The 17,184-nt window shown below is 33.2% G+C and overlaps 2 protein-coding genes across 2 annotated transcripts; both read left to right on the top strand.

Annotated features, from left to right (window-relative positions):
• Positions 1 to 213: 213 nt before the first annotated feature.
• Positions 214 to 9,960, top strand: LOC107868339 (altered inheritance rate of mitochondria protein 25). Its single transcript, XM_016715008.2, has 12 exons — positions 214 to 439; positions 1,835 to 2,416; positions 3,271 to 3,357; positions 4,620 to 4,661; positions 4,779 to 4,823; positions 6,575 to 6,640; positions 6,757 to 6,813; positions 6,903 to 6,964; positions 7,938 to 8,058; positions 8,512 to 8,583; positions 9,190 to 9,296; positions 9,407 to 9,960. Exons 2-12 carry the CDS (start codon positions 1,835 to 1,837, stop codon positions 9,435 to 9,437), a joined length of 1,272 nt encoding a protein of 423 aa, XP_016570494.1. The 5' UTR covers positions 214 to 439; the 3' UTR covers positions 9,438 to 9,960.
• A 2,367-nt stretch (positions 9,961 to 12,327) lies between these two features.
• Positions 12,328 to 13,374, top strand: LOC107868340 (1,4-dihydroxy-2-naphthoyl-CoA thioesterase 2). The gene has a single exon (XM_016715009.2). The coding sequence runs from the start codon at positions 12,399 to 12,401 to the stop codon at positions 12,864 to 12,866; it is 468 nt and encodes a 155-aa protein (XP_016570495.1). The 5' UTR covers positions 12,328 to 12,398; the 3' UTR covers positions 12,867 to 13,374.
• Positions 13,375 to 17,184: the final 3,810 nt, after the last annotated feature.

Raw genomic sequence — 17,184 nt, 5'->3', positions numbered from 1 at the left:
ATCTCCACAGATCAAAAAACAAAATTTTCTATATTTCCACAGATCAAAAAACAAAATTTTCTATATCTCGATAGATCAAAAATCAAAATTTTCAATAATTATGTCAAATATTAATTTTTTTTATAATTAAGCTCCAAACTATTAAAAATCAGAATTTTCAATAATTATGCCAAATATCAATTTTTTTATAAATAAATTCCAAACTATCAAAATTTATTTTCTTTTCTCTCTGAAAAAATATAAACTTATTTGCTCGGGAACAAGAGTGTATACGGAAAAATTCTCGCTAAAACAGTACCGGGCACCAACCCGACCCGACCCGACCCTATCCGATCCGTTCATCCTCCATTTCTTTCTAGTAACTTCCAAGAAGCAATTTCACCTTTTTCCAGCAAATTCGACGACCAACACTTTTGATATTCAGACTCGTTATGCGAAGGTGAGAAAAAATTCTCAAATCAATTTTTTTTACGAATTTAGGCATTTTTTTAATAGCATCTTTGTTCAAATGTATGCATTTTGTGAGCTTAATTAGCTCCTTTATTTTCTTGATACATAAAATTATCATTTACACTAATGCTATAATTAAAAAATAATGGTGATTACGAGTGATGAATAATTGATTTTTGCTATCTTGTTACTACTTAGGGAAAAAGGTTCAAAATATATCCAAACTTTGATGAAATTTGTTGTAACGAGCCTGAATTTTGCGGGGTCCTGTGACTCAATAGACCATTTATTAGTGTATTTTAGTGACGGTTATAAGCTAATAACGAGGTAAATTTATTAATAAATAAATAAATAAATAAAAGAGTTTAGTGCAAATAAATATCAGTAAAATGCGCTAATAAATAGTTTAGGGAGGTCCAAAATTGTTTTTTTGCTATTTTTTTACTACTTAAGAAATTCAGGGGAATAGAGAGGTTGACGAGGATGTTACTCACCATATTGGGGCAGGGTGGATGAAATAGAGGGAGTTTTGTGTGACAAGAAAGTTCCTCGCAAGCTTAAAGGCAAATTCTATAGAGTGGAAATCCGTCCGTCCATGTTGTATGAAGCGGAGTGTTTGCCGGTCCATAAGTTGAAGGTGGCAGAAATGAGGATGTTGCGTCGGATGTGTGGACTTGCCGGGGGAGATAGGGTTAGGAATGAGATTATTTGGGATAAGGTGGGAGTGACTTTGGTGGAGGAGAAGATGTGGGAAGTGAGGCTGAGATGAGGAGGGGCACGGATGTGCCAGTTCGGAGGTGTGAGAGGTTAGCTTTGGATGGTTTTAGGCGAAGTAGAGGTAGGCCGAATAAATATTGGAGGGAGGTGATTAGACATGACATGGAGCAGTTACAGTAAGCTGACATGACCCTAGATAGGAAGATATGGAGGACGCGAATTAGGTTATAGGGCTAGTGCGTATGGGTGAGTCGTAACCAATAGAAAGGTGTGCTTTGGTGTAGCTTTGCTAGTAGTCCTAGGGCTTTGCACATAGGTTGGAGTCTCCAGTTAGGAGGGTTGAGTGAGGGTTGGATGAGGTGGGTGCTTGCGGTTAGATAGCGTATGGTACTACTTTGTGGGTGTCTTATTTCTGTTATTTTATCTTGTTTCATGTTTTGTTACGACTTTGTTTACTGTCTTTTTGTCCTGAGCCGTGAGCCGGGGGTCTATCGGAAACAACCTTTCTAGTTCATCTGAGGTAGTGGTATGGACTGTGTACATTTTACCCTCCCCAGACCACACTAGGTGGGGATACACTGGGTATGTTGTTGTTGTTGTTACTACTTAAGAATGCTTATTCAATATATATTGATAATGTATTTGATTAAGATTACCTTATCTCCAGATGAGCTGGAGAAAGGGTTTTCGTTGTTTAGCCAAGCAATACAAGTGCAGATCATCAGAAAGTTCCGTGACAAATGAGCATTGGAATGGGATTTTTGTTTTTGAAAACAGTTCTTTTGTCCACTCACAATCACAAAGAAGATACCTATCGTCTTTGTTTAATCAAAGTGGAAATCTTTTTAAGGAATTGACCTTTGAAGGAAATATGCCAGGGAGGGTTAGGCTACCTGGATTTGTTTCTGGCATTGCCCGAGGGGCAGGACCAGGTGCAGTTGTTGTATCTCGCCAATACGGGAAGAAGTCGGGAGATGGTCCTGATTTGAGCAGAGAGTTTTTTGTGCAGCTTTGGCTTGCTGACAAAAGGAAACAAAGATCTGAAAGAAAACAAAAAAGAAAATTGAGAAATATTCTAGACCAGAGAGGAACAGGTTTCGACACATCTTTCCAAGCTCCGTCTGGAAAATGGTTCTCAGGTGCCTCCATTCCAGAAGAGACATCTCACAGCAAAGTCAAGCCAATTCTCAAGCAACCACCTACAAGCCAATCTGTGACAGGTATTTTGGAGCCATCATCACTTGAGGAGGTAGAGTTGTCAAACCCTTCTACCGTTCACACTAAAAGAAATTTTAGATTTTTATGTTCAACATATATGCCCCCAAACATGAAACTGAATTTCCAAGTAATTACTTTGATTGGTATCCTTGCTGCAAAATGGCCAATCGCTTGTGTCTTTGTTGCTTCGTTTAATTTGAATATGTATGCAGTTAAGTGTGTGCTCTAGGATCTGACTAGGTTGTTTATTTCCTAATTGACGGCTCAGATGAATAATGTGTCTAATATTGCTCATGCATTATAAAAAGTGTGTGTACTGCAATGGTTTTGCATTTACTTTACGGGAGATCTTTGGCTCTACTCAGTGCTCTAGTCACCTTACTGCCTTCAGAGAGACAGAATCTCTAAATCCTCATATTTGCAACTCGTTGATTTTATCTTTAAGACGTTTTTTTCATGCTTAATGAACTATGTATATTCTTTTGGTCAAGTGTTCTAAATTACTATCTTTTAAGGCCAGTTTGGTTAGTGCTCAAGTTCTTCATCTCAAATACTGGATTGTAAGTGAGCACTAGAGGCTTTGTTCTGAGCCGAACTCACACTTCGATCAACTACACAGGCTTATTTTAAGTTGCTTGGTCTGGGATGCGATACACAGTCACTCTATATTTTCCTTTACAGACATGACTGAAACGTCTCTTTTGTAGTTTATGAACTCCTTATTTTAGGCTGAAAATTTTCATTGTATTTCGTTACCTTTCCTGTTTAAAAACAGACATTATGTTCTATGTTGTCAATCTGAAAATTTACGATTGCTGCCCTCATATCTGTTTATAGTTGGAATTTATAAAAAGCACCGAATTTCCTACATGTTTCTTCTTTCAGGTCAAGGTTGCACCTCTTCTTGCAAGATCTAACTTGCTGATAACAAGAGATATAGAGTGGGCTAATCTCATGCTTGGTTTTGAGCAAGTAAGTTTGAGGTCTTAAATAATTTATTCTTATTAACATTATAATTACTATAGCAATTATTATTATGTATCTATTCGCTTGGTCAAGGGGTTTTAAATTACTAATCTTTTAAAGTCATTTTGGTTATTGCTCACGTTCATCTCAAATACTGGCATCCCTGTCTGTTAAATAGCAGCAGAGGCTTTGCTGAGCCAAAGTCACCCTTCCATGATTACCCCGGGCATATGCAGTGATCAATTAGAAAAAACCGAAGAACCGGATCAGAAAAAGTCTAACCGAATCGAATTTGGAAAAAAAATGGTTCGGTATTTGGTACACACTTATGAATAACCGAAGAACCGAACTGAACTGAACGCCCACCCCTACTGCTTACATTCTTTCATATCGAATTGGAGCTTAAGTTTAGGGAACTCCTTTATTCAGAAGTCTGATGCAACCATCTTCTCCATATTTTCTATATTTTTAGCTCAACTGTATATGTTATCTTGTGTATTCGCTCACTCTTGGTTTGTCTTTCAACTCAACCATCAGAGCAGTATTTTTCTTCAAGCCCATTTCTCTTACTAATAAATCTACTCTCTTCGCTCCATGCCCATTATTTTTGTTGAGTTCCTCTGAACTCCTCGACAATCTACACTATTGAGTACCCAAAAAGCTTGAAGGGAGAAGAGAACAAAATATTTACTTCAGTTGTAAACCCTCAAATTTTATTTTAGACTCCCTCTAACCCAATTTGTGTGGCACAGTTTATAGCCTATCCCGAAGGGGAGCCTTGGAGTAACTGGTAAAGTTGCCTCCATGTGACCAGGAGGTCACGGATTCAAGCCTTGGAAACAGTCTCTGACAGAAATGCAAGGTAAGACTGCGTACGATACACCCTTGTGGTGGGGCCCTTCTCCAGACAACGCGCATAGCGGTAGCTTTAGTGCACCGGGCTGCCCCTAAGTTTATAGCCTATCCCGAAAAAGAATGTCATCTTTCCATATTTAGAAGCAATTTAAGTTTAAAATCCCTGTTTTACTCTTAATAGATGATTTATAGCCACACAAATGTCTAAGGCTTGTTTGAACCTTAAGTTTCAAAAGTCATTCTTTTTGTTTCTAAAACTCCGTGCATAGTCGAACAACGCCACATAAATTGGGGGGACTCTTCAAGCGTTTATTTTTGAGTTGGATGTCTCTAAAAGTGTTTTCTTAATATACTTTGCTTCAGTGTAAATATACTTTGATTTCAGAGCTTCGTGATTGATTTTTTGTATACAGGAAAACAGATATGCAATTATGGATGTCTGCTTCCCACAAGCGGTAACCTATAAAGCCTTCTAGTTCTCACACTGCAGTTCGCTGCTTACATAGACAATTTGATCTAACAAAATTCCCTTCATTGATAAATTAGTTCTTACTTGTATGTTGTCTTTCTAGCCTGTAGGTTTTATTCGTGAAAAAAGTAATCTCCTTGCAAGACAGGTACTTCTGGTTCTTCTTTTTACTATCTACTTTTGATTTTTTTGTTGTATTTAACCTTTTTCTCAAAATATTACTTTTGTTTCTGTGCTCGTTTGGGTTCTCGATGAGGCTGTGAAAGCATGTCCGTAGCCCAATGATCAGGAAGTACTGTAGAGTAATGCAGAGGAGAGGCTAATTACATATCTTTTTGAGCATATATCATGCACGTGGTTTTCACATGGCTTTACATCACTGGCTTGGTCAATCAATATCTTTATTGTGATTTCTAGGTGATAAATATGCATGCAATGCATCCTTAATCAACTATGCACTTTGTGAATGTCACATACCATGTCTCGATGTTGGCTAAGTGAGATTCGGAAGTCTAAGCTGGATCAGATTGGCTAAGTTAGTTTATAGGAAGTAAAACTGGAGGGTGACTAGTAACTGCATGAATCTGGAGGACAAACGAGTTGGTGTGACAATATTATTTCCTCTGAATGGTCAAAGATTCTAGAGGCCAAGTGATTGTTTTAACTTGATTGGTACAGTTCAGTGCTTTAGCTGTAATTTCTGTATGGCTGATTGAATTTGCATGATGCATCTGTAGCTATATGAACCTATTCCAGATACCCCTTGTTAAGAGGAGAGTAGCATGTATTAAGTGTTGGTTGTTTTGAGAAGCATAACATGTGAGTAATCTAGTAGTAGAAACTTACGGTTGGCGTCAGTGAACTGGAGAGTGAGGGCTGCAACACTGGAGTACTAGAAATCATGTCTGGGTATATGAGAATGCTAGTTGCAGCTTGTTGAAGATGAAAGCTCTATACTGAAAAGCGGCGGCGTATTTATAAGTTATATGGAGATCAACAAAAACATGTCCTCATTTATGTAGTTGGTCTTCTTTCACTTTGGTAGAGTGGTTGACTGGTCCACAGATGCATATCCGCCCTCTTTTGTTGGACGGACGACCAATGTCATTGTCTTAAATGTTTTAGAGAATATGCTGAACAGCTGAAGGCTGCAAATGGGAAGTGACAGAAATTTTGCATCGGAAGAGTAGAATAATAGGAGTTTCTAATATGAGAAATTGATATCGAATGGTGCTGACGTATTAGAATAGATATGATACGAGGATTCCTTTACACTGTTGGTATTTCTCATGTTGTTGGCTAGTATAATGCACCCCCATATATTATCACGGAGAAGGTGTCTTCACCAAATTTAAATTTCCATTGCGTGGAAAAGGAATATGATCATTAGCTACAACATCCAATAAGATCCACAATGTGATATTTTTCCAGTTCAATTTCTTCACTCCTGTTTGAATTTTCTGACAGAATTCATGAAGGCAAAAATATAAACATACTTACCACTAGTTGCATTTCTCTTTTAGCTTTCTGCTGCAACGTTACCATTGGACTTGATGTAGATGCAATGATCGAATGCGGTAGGGAAATTGGACTCTAATTATCTTCTGAAGCAGGGCTCAGTGCTGGTTACATTTGTTCTCCCCCCCCCCCCCCCCCCACCAACCAAAAAAAAAAAAGATGAGAGAAAGCATTTGTAATGAAGAGAGGTTCGGAGAACCTTACATTTGCGACAGGTTTCACATGTGAAGCTGCATCTTGTTGCATTAATTGTCTGCTAACTAATACCATAAACTGGCAGGAAGCTGATGCTTTTTTTTTTTTTCCTTTTATTAGAGTGCACCTGAAATTTGATAATTTCATTAGCTCTTCAGCTAAACATGTTGTTTTTCTTTGTTGTAGGCGCTTCGTACAAGGCGCCCATTTGTGGCTTCCATAACTGATGGCTTGGGCAATGAGCTCTTCAGGGTAAGAAATTCAGAACAGTGTTTTGTATTGTTCATCGAGGTATTCAATTAGTTCTAGTTTCAGAATATATGTATACCCAGAATTTATAATCTAGCTATCTGTGCTGGTCAAATAAGGTTCGGAGGCCCTTTTGGTGGATCAACAGCTCAATTTATGCAGAGATAAATGGACAAGTACACATTTATGCAAGCCATTCCCGTGAATTGTCAATTTTAGGCTATATGTTCCAATAGTTTTAAGGTCTTAATGTAAATGTTTCCAGGAGGTTGGTGTTGTACACAGAAGATGGCATCTCTGGAGGAGAATTTATGATTTGTACTTGGGGTAATCTTCTTTTACAATATTTCCACGTATTTATGTCAGTCACCAATTATCTCTTTATCCCTCAAATCTCTTGTTTCGAAGGGTTATATGGTGTGAATGTTACCAGTTATCAGAAAAAGTTTGTATGGTTTGAAGACCCGTTTTGGGGATACAGTAACATGGATTTATTCAAGGAATTATGGATTGGTTGAATAACTTGCATGGTTCATTGGATTAGAGCGGATTTAAGTTGGATTAAGTTTTTTAACATGTAAATTGAAGTTAATTGGGTTCGTATAGCGCAACATATTTTAATCTCACTATCTATAATGTGAAAGAAGAAAAGTTTGAGTTAAGCGGGTATGGGCAGCATGGTAATATCAAGTTCTTGAAATTTATCATACCTCCTGATTTTTCTATAAAATGGAGGGATGGTCGACAATATGGGAACACGCTTTAGGCTTTACCTGTTACGGGGTAACATTTTCTTCTTGAACTTCCAAATCATACTAGGCAATAGATGTTTAGTTTATTTATATAGCTGGCATAATGCGTCACCTGTAGATTCCCCTGCTTTTTTGCCTTTGTTAGCTCTATCGTCTTGTCATAGTTTCTGATATAAAGCAGCTAGCAGTATTTTTGCTTAGTTTATTGATTGATTTAATCATGTAACATGGGAGGAGGAATTGATGAAACCTTTCCTTTCAGCAGAGTTCTCAGTCAATATCATCATCTCGATTGATCTAATAAAACTTTCAGACAAGCATGTCTCTCTTGTTTCATCTGTTGATACACCTTATAGACTTGGTGTAAAATGAGCCGTAAACACTGAAGCCTTCAATATTCTGTGCAGAAGTGTGATGATTTCGGTTGCTTTAGCTGCTGGAATCATTTCTGACTTGAATGTGACTACCATCCTTTGTGTGTCAGATAAATAATGTTGGGATGCTTTAGCTTATTTTATGACTTAGAACATGTCTCTCACATGTTGTAGGAATAAGCAGTTTGCTGTTGTTGAAAATCTTGGCTTGTGGAATTGGACATTTACTTTGAAGGACATCGATGGGAATGTGCTGGCTCAGATAGATCGTGATTGGAGAGGTTTTGGTTTTGAGGTGATTCTTCTTTCTTTGTTTTGGTAGAGTTTACTGCTATTTTCCTCAGGTTATGAATCAGAATGGTTCTACTGTAACAGTAAAAGCATTTTGTTTCTTTGTCACGAAGTTGATTTTTTTCTACTTTCTAGGCAAAACTTATATTGTCATCTTAAGTTGGACGTACTTTACGGTCAAAATTCTGCATTTTCTAGCTGTTTCTTATGTCTCATTTCCCTCGCATTGTCGTATGACGATTATAAATACTATTGAGTCTCTTCTGCTGCATTATCATATTTCAGTGGATAACTGAAAAATATTTTAGAAAATGGGCTTCAATAGATTTGAAATGACATGCAAGCTCGTGGTGGACCGGAACACATTTTTATGAACTTTTTTGGTTCTGCTGAAATAATACCTCAGTTTCCAGCGTTTTTAACGACAAAGAACTAACGTTTGTTGTTTGTTCGACAGATTTTCACTGATGCTGGCCAGTATGTGATTCGGTTCGGGAATGCAGATTCTAGTATATGTCCTGTTACAGGGGTAAAGCACCTCTACTGAATCCAAACCGTCACTTATTTGTCCTGATTACTCGTAAGCGTGGAAAGCACCTGTACTAACTTCGTAAAACCTTAAAAGTTACATTTCCCAATTACTCATCATTGGCGAAAGGACCTGTACTAACATCTTAAACCTTCACTTGTTTTTGCCAAGTATTCATGAGGCATTTGCCCGACCCCTCACTCAACCCAACCAAAAAGGATAAGCAAAGAAAAATAAAGATCAAAAAAAGAAGATCAAGAAGAAAGAGAAACTCCCTTATTTTGGTGATGTGGTTAGATTGCGCGAGGTGCTAGAAAGTATATTGTTTTTTCATATTGTGGTAAATTATGGTGTCTAAATGTAACTATCGAACAACCTTCATTAAACTAATTTACCAAAAAGTTGGTAAACGGTGAGACTGCCATGTTAAGACTCAAAATTGCTTAATGAACTTATCTTGAATAGTTTATTGGTTGATGTTACATGCGAAAGTGTGTTGACAACATCGTGAGATGAGCTAGAGATGCAAAATGGCATGTGTTGCAACAAGTTGTGGGCGTTCATAAATTGTTGTGGAATAATTCCTCGATTTCTTTTTCAATGTAGATTGAAGAGTTGAATGTGGCTCGACCGTTAAGCCTATCAGAAAGAGCTGTAGCTGTTGCACTTGCTATATCTCTTGATAATGATTACTTCTCAAGACATGGCGGCTGGTGAGTAATTTGGTAATCGATGAATCCTGCATGTTCGCTCGTAGCAGAATGAACTGTTTTACCAAATTTGAGATCTGACTGCTAACTCGAATTCAAATTTGATTTCTCAGGGGAATACCGTTATTTGTAATGGGGGAATGAGATTAAATGTATACTTCACCAGACCCCCTTTTCTCGAAATCTCTACAGCATTCCTCGTTCCGTTTATGATCACCCATCGGTCAGGTATGCACTGGTTCCACTTTCAAGAATTTGTCGATGTAGTCTGTTCACCTTATTAGGCTTATGATGATGATGATGATGAAAGTCTTCACTCTGGCGTAAGATCCCACCCTATCGCGTTTTTGATGGGCACGTTATGTGATATCGAGGCATTTTTGCTAAAAACTTCGACTTGCTGTCACTGTCCTTGAACTTCTACTGCTTGCTTTTTCTACTGAGAATCAACACGAAATGTTATGTTATGTCATGTCACAGTATCGGTTCGAAATGTATACCTGCTGAAACTTTGCTCGGGCTCTCCGAACATGTTGCCGCACCTGTGCCAGATTCTTCAAAAGTACACTATTTTTGGACACACACCCGTCGACATTTTTTAAGAGTTTGAGCACCTTAGGTTGAAATGACAGAATGATTTATGGTAAAAGCTTTGATATTATGGGTGTCTTAATGTGTAAGCAAATATGGTTGATTGTCTTTTCAGTTGTTTCATGATATTGAATGACAACAACACCGAGGATCGCGGTGGGATGGATAGATAGAACGTTTTATCGTTAGTCGAGACCCCATGCGTATTCCCACAAAGTGGGAATACGCTAGGTATGTTGTTGTTGCTACAAAATTTTCGAGCTAATCCAAATTAATCGGATCTTTATCCGTTGAATATAAATTTAACTTTTCGGGAAAAACATTAGATAATGAAACGTATTTAATGCTAAGGGTAAAATGAGTAGAAATATATAAATTATATATTGATTTTATAAATTGGAAAGTATTATTGGATATTTTAAAATAGAAAAGTGGACAAGTAAAGATGAACGGAGGGAGTGCTATATAGTTCACTCGAGCTGAGTCTATTGTAAACATCCTCTCTATCTGCACAAAATAAAGATCGAACCACATAGACATCACCCTCTCCTCTCTACTTCAGTCATGGAATTACATTGGATACGTTGTTATTGTATCGTTAAAGCACAAAATTAAATTCTTTCATATAAAAATGACCACCACCAAAAGGGAATTAGAGTTCATATATATATATATATATATATATATATATATTGATTATGTAAATAACTTTTTATTACTTAAATATGAAATAACAAATCAAGAAAATAAATAAATAACATGCTAAGATGGGACTCTATGCACTAAATATATAAGTTAATGTTGTTCCATTTTTAGAATTAGAAACTTTAAATACACCACTTAAAATTGACCAACCACCAAGCAAAACATGTACAATGGCATTATCAATATCACCATTAGGGTGTACATAGGTCGGGTTAGTTTGATTTTCTATTGAAAAAAAATCAAATCAATTATGTCGGTTTATTAAAATTATAAATCAAATCAAACCAACATAAAATTGGTTTTTTCGGTTTAGGTTTTAGTAGTTTCTTTCGGTGTTTTGGTTTTTTCGATTTTTTTCGATTTTTTTTTATAATCTTTATTTTTTACGATTATATTGTGATTGAAGTTTAGATCAAGCATGTTTTCATTCATGTGGTAATGAAAAACCACAATTATGAAAAATTGCAGAGCCGAAAAACTCTCTTGACATTAAAAAATAAGATAAAAAGTGAAAAGTTTAGGTTTTAAGTTTATGTTGGATTTTGGATCATTTTATTAGCAATTAATGGATAAATATTACAACTTAAAGGGCCAAATAAATATATATATTACGTCGGTTTGATTTGGGTTTGGTTTGATTTTTTTTTTGTTAACACCAAACCAAACCAAGAATTGTGTTTTTTTTTTCAAACGTCAAACCAACCAAACCAAATCAGAAGTCGATTTTTTTTCTCGGTTTGGTTTGGTTCTTCAGTTTGGTTTGACTTGACGGTTTGGTCTGTACACCTCTATATATATGATTCACCATCATATTTATTCATCGTTCATTTTTATTTATCTAATTAATTTTTACATTCTTTTTAAGAAAATACGTAATTATCACCATAATATATAGTCACTTTTATTTTACATTCTTTTTATCTCTTCTTGAATCGATAACCATTTTTCGATTACCGATCGAGCATTAGGACAAAAATATTCATTTGTTGTCCATTGACTGACTGTTAATTCTTCAATTACTTTGAATAATTTAAAAGATACTTTTTTTTTTTTTTTTTTTTGCAATTTGATAAAGTTGATTAATAAAAGAAAATACTTTATTTTCTTGTTTCATCTTATCCCATTTCATCAGCTAAAAAATAAATTAATAATAATCAAAATATATACGTAAATACTGACTTGGACATTCCTATCATTACAACAAACGGTGGGTTCATATGATTATCATCATCATATATTTTCTGTACTTTCATATTACTTGATTTATGTCGACTTGACACATTAATTAAAAAAAAAAAAATTAATTACAGGTATCTCTTACCAAACTAATCTTTGAAAATCTTAATTTGACCTACTGTAGGTATTTAATATTTTTTCTGTCCACTTTCTATTAACACAAAAATTAAGAAATTAACGATAGAGATAATTTTATCATATTACACTTTAAATATAATAAATTTGATGTTTTAGAAAATGCATTAGATAATAAATCATATTTAATGCTAAGAAAAAAATGAATAGAAATAAGTATGTTATTATAAAACAACCCAAAATAGGAAAATAGATAAATAAAAAGAGACGAAGTAATTACTAAAAGTTATATAGAAAGAAGTAATAAAATGCTCTTAATTATAAAAATGGCAAGTAATTTAAAGCTATCTATTTTTATTTATTTTTTGCAAAAGTACAAACAAATCAAGACCAACAAATAAATTTATATATATATATCCATTAGTCAAGTTCCAATCCTCTAACATCATTTCCAAGAACACAAAGAAAATTAAAGAGAAGGAAAAAAGGGAAAAAAAAATGGAACCATCAACAAAATCAATTCCAAAAAATGAAATTTTAGATGCTCCCCTTCATAAAATTGGTTTCGAAATTTCAGAAATCTCCCGCCAGATGATCATCGGCCACTTTTTAGTGACCGAAAAATGTTGTAACCCTTTTAAAGTGTTGCATGGTGGGGTTTCAGCTCTGATATCTGAGTCTCTGGCTAGCATGGGCGCCTGTGTGGCGTCAGGGTTTCAAAGGGTGGCTGGGGTCCACCTTAGTATTCACCACCTCAAAAGTGCAAATCTTGGTGAAATTATTTATGCTGAGGCTAAACCTCTAAATTTCGGAAAATCAATTCATGTTTGGGAAGTGAATTTGTGGTCAAATTTGGGGGAAAGAATTTTGATTTCTACATCAAGAGTTACTATCAAAACAAACATGCCCTTACCAGAAAAAGTCAAAGATGCTCATGTGAATCTCAAGAAGTATGCCAATTTGTAATTAGGTCTAGGCGTCGAGTCGAATCTGATTGATCCTGAAAGAGATTTTCTAGTCAGAGTCGACTCTAATCGAGTTTGTAATAGAGTTTATGTTGAATTGAGTGGAGTCAAGTCGAATCGAATCAGATCGATTCTAAAAGAGATTTTCTAGTCGAGTTGAGTCTAATCGAGCTTGTAATAGATTTTATGTTGAATTGAGTGGAGTGGAGTGGAGTCGAGTCGAATCAAATCGATTCTGAAAGAGATTTTCTAATCGAGTCGAGTCTAATCGAGTTTGTAATAAATTTTATGTTGAGTTGAGTGGAGTCAAATCCATTCATGTTCAATGAACGTGTCATGGAGTTAAGTGTCTAATCGAGTTTGTAATAGAATCTAAGTTAAATCTAGTGGAGTCGAGTTCAATCAAGCTCATAACAAAATTGAGTCAAGTAGGCTCAACTTGTGTGTTCCATATAGAACTTTTAGGGCTTGTTTGGTCATTTGAAATTATGAAAAATACTATTATTTTATATTTCGTTCGATTATACTTTTATTTTTGCTATGAGTAATACTCATATAATTTTACATCGGAATCTTGGTATACTTTTATAATATCTACACTTAATATTTACACCAAACTACATCAATCATTTTCAAAAATATCGTTCAATAAAGGAAACTGGTCTATAAAGTCGCTCTGGTATTGGAAGGGAAATTAATCGTTCCCTATCACCTGCTACGTGAGCTCAGCCGCTTATACGAATAACAAAAGTAAAATTAATAGTCTGAAAAATAAAGCAATTTCCGATATAAAAATTCTTTACACTGTCGGTGATTATAATTTAAATAAAATTTCACATCTAAAATAGCCTTCTAACTTTATTTTATTGATTACCCACATACTTAAATAGGCAATTCAACAATTTTATTTCCAATGTTTTGAAATGTTCAATTTGCATTTGCAATTCTAGCCTTTCTTTTCTTAAACTTTGATTCTCCACCATAAGCAAATGTTGTCTTACATTTATAGCCACTTTTGTGTATGCAAGTAAATGTTTATTTCATCTCTTGAACAAATCATGAGAGAATTCCCATTTTTATTTTTAAAAAAATAAATTCAAGGTTAATTAACTAAAATAAAATAAAAACAGAACAATGTGAAACTTTTTTTATTTTTTTATTTTTTGAGTTTTGTACCTGAACCTATCAAGTAAATGAGTTTGTTGTATTATCATCGGCTATTTATCAAACATACTTCTGTTGTTAATTGTTTGAGTTTTGTATCTGAAAAATCAGATAGGAAAAGTGAGTAGTTGAGGTGTATTTCAAAAAATAGTTGATGCATGGAGTGAAATATATTGTATTTAAGTTAATGCGTTGTCAAAAACACATTGAAAGTATTTTGACTTTTTGAGTTTCGTACCTAAACTATCAAGTAGGCGAATTTATCAAACACATCTCAATTGTTAATTGTTTGAGTTTCCTTTCTGAAAGTTCAGGTAGGAAAAATGAATAGTTGAGGTGTATTACGAAAAAATGGTTGATGTTAATTTAGGTAGAAAACTAGCATATCTGTTAATTCAGATATAAAACTCAAAAAATAAAAATAATTTAAATGTATTTTTCACCCTTCACCCTATATATTCCATTCTTCTACTCACTTTATTGGGCAAAGAATTTATATATTATTTTCTTATTTATTCATTTCCAAAAATAATGATAAATTCTTCTAAATTTGGATATAATTTGACTTGAGCATTCCGTTAATTACAAAGTTTTACATGCACACCAATGTTATGGTGCATTTATGTCGACTATCAAAAATCTTAGTTATAATCACATAAATATTATGATATATTCAAATATTTTTTAAATGAAGGGAATAGTTCACTACCTTACATTATATTCTCCGAGCTCCACGCTTACTCAACTAATAATCATTTTGCAAAGTCATTTTTCTTCTTAGTTTCATTACTTAGTTAAAAAAAATAATAATTTTCTAAAATATTTATAACTATTGGTTGAGCATTTTCCTCAAAAAAAAAAAAAAAATATTAGTTGAGGGGTGATCATTTCATAAATCAACCCAAGTAAATTAGTCATGGAAAATGTTTTTTTGACTTTTTGCCTCTCCCCCCCCCCCCCCCCCCCCCCCCCCAAAAAAAAAAACCAAAAAAAAAAAAAAAAAAAAAAAAAACATTCTTGCTTGGCACACAGTTAACTTCAACTTGCAAAAGTTGGTGGAATTTCTAGAAAATAAGTAACCACAGAATAATAATAAACAAGTCAAAAACAGAAAGTCACTTTATTAAATTGGAAAAATTTATACAAATAAATATTTACTCACACTCAGTATTTATATTAATCGAAAATTATAAAAATTATTTCAAGCATGGACTCTGCACCTTGTGATGGTATTGATGATTAGATGTAAAGCATTTATAAAGATTTTCATTAAATTATTAATTGTTTAAAGATAATTACAAATCTAAGCAACAAAAAGTAAACAGAAGGATTATGATTCAATGCAATGAACTCAACTAATATTAATTAATAAATAAATAGTTTTATATAATAAAATATTAAAGAAGGATAGTACAGATAGAAATAAATAAATAAATTCTTCTAATGTTTAGAAAAAAAGAAACACATTTTAAACTTTACATTTTCTGTAATTTGTTAAAATAATGTCTACATCACTCATATTTTTCGAAAGAAATTTGAAAGCATAATAAGTGAAACAACATAATTACTATCAAAAATATAACTTTTTTTTGATAGTAAAAAAACAAATATAACTCTTTTCTGTTGAAATAATATAAATAACAATAATAAATAATATATAGTGCCAAAATAGACATCTGTACCTAAAACTAGTAATTAGAATAATGACTTTATATTTCTATATATTTCAAGAAGTCAAAAGAAACTTGAATATTGAAACTGGCTGTCCACCAATATTTGTCTATATTTTCAAATCTTTGTGCTGGCAAAAAGAAATTATTTTGTATTTATATTAATATCTATTCTCCAAATTCCTTTGACATTTTGATGATACATGCATCTAATAATAATAATAATAATAATAATAATAATAATAATAGTAGTAGTATATTTAGTGTGATTATATGAGTGAAATCTGAGGAGGATGCAGATCTTACCCTATATAGAGAGAGAGAAGTAGTTAATCGATAGACACTCGAGTTAAAATAAATAGTTTTAAAGCAGAATTGAAAATAAAAAAGACAATAAAATAAAAAATACAAAGCAATAAAACAACAAATGATAATAAAAATTTAATAATAAAATGTGATAACACCCGTCTACCTACTAATCATTTACTCTAATTTCCAACCTCCAAATATTTTTTTATTTAATGTTCTCGATAAGTTGAAGCTGACCTTATTAGTAGTCGGTAAAGAATATAAATCAACCTTTTCATCTTCATGAAATGAAATATTTTTTCAAAAAAGGTGTATTTTAAAGAAAATCCTACAAGTCAGAATTAAATAAAAACATGCATGATTTATAATATATTAAAGATTTTAAAGGGGAGATTTATACAAATAATATAATTTTTTTAGTGGATTATTTTCTTTCATTTAAAATGTTAGTAGGAATATAAAATTATTTTCTTTTTCAAATTTTTTTGTTCGTTTAAATATATATGAATAGGATAATTAGTCCTAAATTATAATTTAATTTCAAGATAACTTTATTCGTGAATCAAACGATCCTTTATATTTTATTTGTGACAATTTTCAAAATATTAAATAAGTTAAATTGCCCTTTGTTAAATTGTACATATTGGGACCCTTAAAAGGACACATTTTCTTCTAGATATTTATTTAGTTTCCCTTTTTGCTATAATAATTATTGGTCAATAATGGTATTTTTCATCAATATGTGGACACACAGAAAAATAGTTTGAAAAATTTGGTGACATTTTCCAATTTAGGCCTTGGTAATTTATTGTCACATTTACGTCAAATTAATAAATACGAGATATGTCTATCATACACGTTTATTAATTAATCATAGTTAATAAATCATATGTACTCTCGCTTTGTTTTTTAACAATCAAAGTAATGACATATTTTGTTCGATGCAAATACTTGATGTGAGCAAATATTTACCAAAGAAATATACTTTAAATTTATATTTTTTGTCCTACGTTTAAATATTAAAATTATTTGTTTATAAATAAACAAATACACATTTACATAGAAGTGCTGAAATTAGTATAAATACCTTTAACTTTCAAGTTAAATAAAGTGTAAGTGAAAAAACAACATTAATTATGTGATTAATAAGCTAAACTGTCACCCAACAGCAGTTAA

Source organism: Capsicum annuum, chromosome 4 (genome assembly GCF_002878395.1).
Source record: "Capsicum annuum cultivar UCD-10X-F1 chromosome 4, UCD10Xv1.1, whole genome shotgun sequence".
NCBI classification, from domain to species: Eukaryota; Viridiplantae; Streptophyta; class Magnoliopsida; order Solanales; family Solanaceae; genus Capsicum; species Capsicum annuum.
The sequence above is the reverse complement of the archived record's forward strand: the minus strand, read 5'-3'. Positions and strand labels throughout refer to the sequence as shown.

Coding starts and splice junctions, on each gene's coding strand:
- LOC107868339 (XM_016715008.2), top strand. CDS start 1,835: ATGAGCTGGAGAAAGGGTTTTCGTTGTTTAGCCAAGCAATACAAGTGC. Junction 3,358..4,619: donor TCATGCTTGGTTTTGAGCAA/GTAAGTTTGAGG, acceptor TTTTGTATACAG/GAAAACAGATATGCAATTAT. Junction 6,965..7,937: donor ATTTATGATTTGTACTTGGG/GTAATCTTCTTT, acceptor CACATGTTGTAG/GAATAAGCAGTTTGCTGTTG.
- LOC107868340 (XM_016715009.2), top strand. CDS start 12,399: ATGGAACCATCAACAAAATCAATTCCAAAAAATGAAATTTTAGATGCT.